The sequence below is a fragment of the Brassica rapa genome, chromosome A02 (assembly GCF_000309985.2).
Source record: "Brassica rapa cultivar Chiifu-401-42 chromosome A02, CAAS_Brap_v3.01, whole genome shotgun sequence".
Lineage (NCBI taxonomy): Eukaryota > Viridiplantae > Streptophyta > Magnoliopsida > Brassicales > Brassicaceae > Brassica > Brassica rapa.
Window position 1 is genome coordinate 9,138,302 of NC_024796.2, and position 7,948 is coordinate 9,146,249.

The 7,948-nt window shown below is 28.1% G+C and overlaps 1 protein-coding gene across 1 annotated transcript; it reads right to left on the reverse strand.

The window, feature by feature from the left end:
* Window positions 1-1,379: 1,379 nt before the first annotated feature.
* On the reverse strand, window positions 1,380-7,365 carry LOC103852320 (putative F-box/LRR-repeat protein At1g56400). Its single transcript, XM_033285867.1, has 2 exons — window positions 3,498-7,365; window positions 1,380-3,380 (listed from the first exon to the last, which is right to left on the reverse strand). Exon 1 carries the CDS (start codon window positions 5,395-5,397, stop codon window positions 4,435-4,437), a length of 963 nt encoding a protein of 320 aa, XP_033141758.1. The 5' UTR covers window positions 5,398-7,365; the 3' UTR covers window positions 1,380-3,380; window positions 3,498-4,434.
* Window positions 7,366-7,948: the final 583 nt, after the last annotated feature.

Sequence of the window (7,948 nt, forward strand, 5' to 3'; positions counted from 1 at the left end):
TATTAGCTTAGTCACTTACTTATTTTTTTTTTACAAAACAAAGTATCGGAGTCTTGAAAGTTGAATTCATATTATTGTAAATGTACATAAGAGTTTGTGATTATATACTTAGTGGTTTTTGTATATGTGTCCAAGAAAGTTTCAATGTCTTAGTGGTAACTGTCCTATATATATATCATACTAACCCGGGTTCGATTCTCACCTTCGCATTGTTTTTTTATTTTTTACGAAAAATAAATGAGATGACATGGCAATTTCGGGTTCTCTGATTGGTTGATTTTTCTATCCTATGTGGACACCCTTTCCATGGCTTATATCTCTCTTTTAGTATAGTATAGAGGTTTTTGTATATGTGTCCAAGAAAGTTTCAATGGCTTAGTGGTAACTGTCCTATATATATATCATACTAACCCGGGTTCGATTCTCACCTTCGCATTGTTTTTTTATTTTTTACGAAAAATAAATGAGATGACATGGCAATTTCGGGTTCTCTGATTGGTTGATTTTTCTATCCTATGTGGACACCCTCTCCATGGCTTATATCTCCCTTTTAGTATAGTATAGATTTGCTTCATGTGTTATTATCAAATTTGTCACGAACTTATGTGTCATCACGAGAGTCTTCCTCATAGCCTTTAAAGAATAACTTTCCATTGCCTAAACGAATTAGATGTTATGTCATTGGTCATTTAACATGATAACCTTTACTTAAAATTGTCATGTTTGTTAATACTTAATATACCATATAGGATACGATGTTATCATACTTAAAAGATCCGTGTCTTGCTATATCTAAATATTGGTTTCTATACGGAAGAGACTTATATTCTATAACATTATGTCTTTACATACTTATACCATGTCACTACATAGTGATTTTATTGTACATTATGAGTCTCTATTGGTATGTTTTATATACTTTTCTTTTACCATGTCACTACATAACAATGAAAATGTTACCGTATTATGAAAATATATAAAACATTATAAGCTTTAAAAATATATATATATATATATATATATCATATCATTGGAAATCCCACGTCAAATAAGATATCTTAATTGTGTATAAATTGACCAATGTGGTCATCTTAGGTTACGTTATAATTATCTGATCTTTTAATATTACTCATCGAGGGTTTGGAAACATGATTTTTTGATCATTTGACCTGCGATTTTAATATTACTCATCGAGGGTTACGTTATAATTTTCTGATCTTTTCATTATAAGGTTTAGAAATATATATATATATATATATATATATAATATCATTTTAAAATCTCTGGTCAAATAAAAAGAAACCCGGCCATGTCTTAAGTTTGATCCTTTTCATCCAGATCATGTTTTTCTATTGTTTTGTTTTTTTTGGCAATTTGAGTATCTGTGATGGCAATTTGTGTAGGCGTATTAATCCTACAACGCCACTCGCAATGTGATTTCTTGACTGACTGGAAGATAACAATTTGAAAATTTCTTGCTGAATAATTAATTGTGGTTTCCAACTTCAACCTTTATAGTTATAAAATAAAAATAAGGTTTCCGATTTTCCGAATAATTAATTGTGGATTCGATCATGTATTTGAATTTCGTCAAATAAATCTATTAGTAGTCATATATTTATGGGATTCTCAGCACTAATTGCTGTGTCAACAAGGAATTGAAGAAATACACTAATTATGGATACCATGCACGAAATCATCGCGACGCAGTCCAATCCGGTTAATATAGGAAAGTAACTAATATCTGATTTAAAAGTTTATGGAAAGTCAATATGGTATACATTTACTTACGCATAAATTTACTTAAGTCAATATGGAAAGTCGAAATCTTTGTGATTTTTTGATTGCCTACGATCTCGCGATGTAATAAATTTATTTACGTAATTCTTGTGCAATAAACCCTCTAATTTATGCATATATATCATACATACATGGAGTAAGTATTCCACATTTGATTTTTTTTTTACTCATTTAGTTTGTTTTCATGTGTGCTGAAATATTATAATTTTTAATTGATTATAGTAACGTCGTGATTAATTGGGTTGCTTATGAAGCACTTGCTCATGTTTTCCAAGATTTATGGAATTCTATATATGCAAATGTTGTATCCTGTGTGTTACAGTTTTGGAAAATTAATTGGAGAATAGGTAATGTACTGTAATAATTTAAATAAAAAGTGTTGGAGGTGATATCCTCTTAATATTTTGCTTACATTGTTTTGTTTATCATGATAAGATCGATTGAATAACGTTACTAACATTGATGGGTTTTCAAAAATTATTTATGAACCCAATGATGTTCTAGAAATTAATGCTTTCAGAAAGTGGTATATCATTTCGTTTAGTGAATTTGGAATATCATTAACTGTGTTTAGTTTAGTAAGCTGATACTTTGTTATGGCTATTTATAGGATTGCATACTAGGAGTTCTGAAGACACTTCTCACAGCAGTTGTGATTTTATCAGTTTTTATTTGTTTTTTTATAATTTGTTTCTTTCGTATTTTATTACTCTATTCCCTATGTTTTATTTTATTTTATATTCATAATTTATATTATGAAAACAATAATTTTATTGCTTATGTTTTGTTCTATTTTATCTTAAACTCATAATAAATTTATATAAGTCTTTACTTACTCTTACAGATTTATTTCTTTCAAATATACTTAAATTACACCAATAAATTAATATAGTTTCAAAGTTATAATCTCTTTTAATCCATCACTCCGCGCAGGGCACGAGTTACCACTTATATCAATTAATATACTAGTATAAACATTTTTCATAACAAGAGCACCTGTACATTATCAATTTAACTAAGCCAAAGATGCACCAAAAGCATATGAACTCAAAGAAATTAAGCTAGCAGGAAACAATAACCAAATCTTTAAAAGAGAAAGTTTTTCTTTGGTTCATAGAGATGACCAAGTCCTCGTCTTTCCTGAGGCTCTTATTCATAAAACAAATAAACCGAAACAAACATAACAGATTTAAACAAGAACATCCATTCTTGAAGTTATTAAACCAAACTTGAAAACATTATTAAATGGCAAAGTAAACCCGGTACTGAAGTCTTGATAGATCACCTCTTCAAGAATTGTGCACCACAACTTGAAGATGCTTTGAAATTTTCTGCAACATTTCAGATTTGGCATATGCAAACACCTTTCGACCGTTGTCCAAATCAAACGGCATGTATAGCTCAACTCTTTCCAGGCGCTTACATCCAGATCGAATAAAAAACTTCACTATGTGCAGCTCCTTTGCGCCACCAATGAAGTTTTTCACTATAACTGCTTTTAGAGTTTCTCTCTGGCACTCATATGATATGTTTTGCATCCAGTATGTCTGTGGATCGATTCCAGCATATGATGAAGCCATCTGAGAAATATGAAATTATTGTCGCGTGGTTTAATAATATGAAGAGATCCACATATATATATTGTAACATATAATTCATTTTTGAGGGTATATATAATTTACATTAAGAAAACTTACCGCAATGGGGCTTGGAGGAAGCAAATCTATTGTGAGTGTTTCCAATTTTGGGCAATTCATGAGAAGAAGCCCAATTCCATTGAACTCTCTCGGATGCAACTCCGTCTTCAGCACTAAATGTTTTGTTTCCATCGGGCGAAGAAAATGTGGATGCTCAGATCTTGGAATCATCTTACATAAGAAAAAAAAAATTCAATATGTCACTATTTTATTCTAAACAGTCAATATATACAACAATTTAACGCTAAACTTTTAGGTATAGCTCTTTGTTCACTAAGAAATTACTTTAATTAACACTATGGAAAGAAATTTTGTCTCCTATGTAAACAAAATATATGCATTGCTTGTTTTATAGATTCTAAAACATAATTGGATTTTAGATTTTCAAAAACACTTTTTAAACTATTCAGGATTCAGATTTTGGTTTTTTTTTTTTTCTAAAACACTTTATTAGCCAACCTAATTTTTAATAAATAGATTTCCTAAAATTTAGGAAAAATAGTTTCATTTTTTTTTATCATTTATAAACAAAAAAAACTTATGTGAGATTTTAATTAAAAACGAATTTTGTTTGTTGTATAGGAATTGTTACTTTTTAAAATATAATATATAGAAACTATCAACAAAAAATTAATAAAAACTATTTAATATTTAACAGAAAAAATCTCATTGTTTTTTTTCTCAAAATATCATATCTACAAAAAATCTCAACACTATATTTCGAAAACACTGTGACACACACACAGACACTTAACCTAATAAATTTCAAAAAACTACTAATATCTAATCTGTTTATACAACATCTAAATATTCAACATATTTTCTTTTCACTAGGTGCAATTACTACCACATGCCAAAGTATTCAAAACATTCAAAGAACCATGAATTAAAATGAACCTATACTGACTGACCTAATGTGTCAAAATGTAATGTAAATCTAAAGACATACCTTGAGTAGAAACGGACAAACCGTTAACGTCGTAGCAGATCGACCACCATCATCAAGGAGATTATTAAGGAGATGACAAAGCATTCCTCCTTCTGCGTTGGAATCGTCTGATTCATCATTGTTATTGTCCAACACGCGGAAATCTAAATCAACTTCGCTTATGATGGTATTCATTTTATCGAATTCGAAGGGGAAAATATCTCCCGAGTACTTGAGTATGTCAACTCTAGGGAGATCAAAGATGCAGTTAAGGAGAAATTCGCAGTTTATGATTGCAACTTCTCTCATATTCCCTTTTATCATATTGAATTCAAGTCCCCAACAGTCATTGATAGTTAAACTCTCAACCCTTGAAGTCGTTAGAAAAGGTTCAGGATCTGTCAGTTCCATCCAGCCGAAAGAGACGGTTTTGAGCTTTCCTAGGTTTGATAGGTTTGCGGGGTCAAACTTATTGCACGCGCAAACTTTCAACGACTCAAGAGTCGCTAGATCATAGACGCTTTCTGGGATTTCAACAACCAACTCATCAAGGTTTACATCATGAAAGGTTCTCCACGCCGGGTTTGAGAAATCAAGAACCAAGTTCTTGACCCTTTTTCGGACCGCGAACGCTATCAGGGACTCGATCACATACAAGTAAGTCTTTGGATACGAGATAGAGATCTCGAATGTATCGATGGGTTGGTCATGGATTCTAGCGACCCAACGACGCACGTAATCAACAAACACAATCCTACCCAAAGCATTTCTTATGGGATTTGCGTTGACAGAAGGGCTCAAGAAGTCGGTTTCCTTGAAAGAAACATTCCTCGTCTCAAGGTAGACAGATCTCCACCGCTTGGAGAGGACACATGTTTGAACACATTCCTTGAAAGACAAGCATGAAACTATGAGGACCAAAAGAACATCTGGTAGATTTGATATTCTGTCTGCTTGATCACTCGAATCCATTGTGATAATCAAGAGAAAGTGGAGATTTTTGAAAGAAAAGAGGTGTTTGCGGATTTGTATCTGATATGTTAGATGCTACAGAGAGTGCTTATATATACACTCTTGATAGGTTGCATGATAGGGTTCTGTGAATCTAGTCATGATCTGAGAGGTGTCTCCAGAACAAAATACTATAAGTGGTATTTTTTGAATTTAGAAACCTATCTTTGACCTCCGGAGTGCACAATAGTTTGCATGACCAGAGACTATAGATTTTCAATTCTAGTTTTTCATAAATCTTTTCATATTTTTTTTCATAAATCAATGAAAACTTATTAATTAAATAAACTTTTTAACTATAAACCTATCACCATGTTTAGTTGGTAATGCATCTTTGGCATTATTCGAACACCTAGAATAATTTTGAGGTTTTATCACAACTAACGCAGTCTTCTCTTGTTGCCCACTATGATGCAGTCTTTAAAATCAACAAGTTGAATGGAAACCATATATTATATTATTTTGAATATAATTTTTTATTAAGAATAAATTTTAAATGATTGATTACAAATTTTAAAAAATATTATTTATCTTTAAAAATACGTATTTTAAAAGGAAACAGTTATTTATAAAAATATTTAATAGTGAACACATATAATTTGACAGCCATTTGTTTTTAGGAGCTTTGCAAATTTGCACTATTTGCTAATAATGTTAATAAATCTGTCATCTATGCATGAAGGAACCGAAACAAGAACAAAAGGGATCAAATCTTTTAGAATCGTTAGATTCAACGAATGATAAACTATATGATGATGTTGTCATAATTGCTGGATCTTCTTAGTATATAAAGATTAATTTGGAATGGAAAGTTGAATAGGACTAAATCTTTTTTTCAAAAAAAGTTAAAAAGGAATTATTACATACAATTTATTCTCTTTGTTATATTAGTTAGGAATTAACTTTGACTAAGAATCATTTTAAATGAGACAAACAAACACCTCAATCTGTAGATTCAACGAATGGTAAATATATGGATTTTGTACCAAATTTGGAGTGGTAAACAATTTTCTTAGTAGACAAGAGTATTAAAGGGTTTGACAACTTTATCGTAGTAATATATTGTGAATCGTAGTGGTTGTTTACGTTTACAAAAATCACAAAAGATTGTAAACCACTTCAAATTGTTTAAAAAAATTCAAAATAAAAAAAAATAGCTTAAGTTAGCCGTTGCAGTTAAAAGACAAAATCAATTACATATAAATAATAATATTTTTTTAAAAAATATTTTAAATATCGAAAAAAAATAAAACCAAAATTTATAAATAGAGAAATATAAAAATTTTCATATTTTAATTTATATCCACTAAAACTATCATAATTAATATTAAAAACTATAAACCAAAAATATTCACTATAATGTTTTAGACACTAATGTATATACATATATAAAATATATACATATATATATATATATATATATATATATCAAACACAATAAATTTTAAAATTTAAATATAAATGTTCAAAATTTCATTGAAATTATCTTTCATCTAATAAAAATAAAAATAAAAGTAAAAGATAAACATAAGATTGTTATTAATTATATTAAATGACTAATTTATATATTATCATAATAATATAAATTTAAAATTTTATAATATATTAATATTAGTTTTAAAGGGTTTGACAATTTTATCGTAGTAATATATTGTGAATCGTAGTGGTTGTTGACGTTTACAATAATCACAAAAGATTGTAAAGCACTTCAAATTGTTTAAAAAATTTCAAAATAAAAAATGCGGAAATTACATGTTTACCACTTTTATGGTACCACTTTTCATTTTTACCACTACTAATGAGACATTTTCAAAAATACATTCTTCATTAAGTGACAAAAGACTTTTATAACCTTGTTATTTATATATATAATAAATTATTATTTAAATAAAATAAAAATAAAAATAACAATAAAAATAAAAATAAAAAAATAAAAAAAATAAAAAAATAAAAAATAAAAAAATAAAAAAATAAAAAAATTAAAAAATTAAAAAATAAAAAAAAATAAAAATTAGAAAATTAAAAAATAAAAAAAAAAAAATAATAAAAAAAAAAATAAAAAAAAATAAAAAAAATAAAAAATAAAAAAATAAGAAATAAAAAATAAAAGGTAAATTTTTTTTTTGAAACATACTTTTTAAAATTCGAATTTTTTTTTAATTTTTTTCGAATTTATTTAAAAAAAAAATTTCAAATTTCTTTTTGAAAAACGGAAATTGTGTTTGAAACTATTTTTAAAAAAAATTTATCTATTTTTTAAGTATTTATATATTTATTAGAATCATAAATTTCACATTCCAAAACCCTACCCCACCCCTCAACTCTAAACCCTAAGTCTAGATTAGTCAACCCTAAGGGTATAATTGTATTTTACCCTTCATTAAAAGTGAGGGTAAAAGTGGTTAGTGTAAACATGAAAAGTGATACTATGAATGTGGTATTTGTGGCAATTTCCCATAAAAAATTAGCTTAAGTTAACGTTTGCAGTTAAAAGTTAAAAGAAATTACATAT

Coding starts and splice junctions, on each gene's coding strand:
- LOC103852320 (XM_033285867.1), bottom strand. CDS start 5,397: ATGGATTCGAGTGATCAAGCAGACAGAATATCAAATCTACCAGATGTT.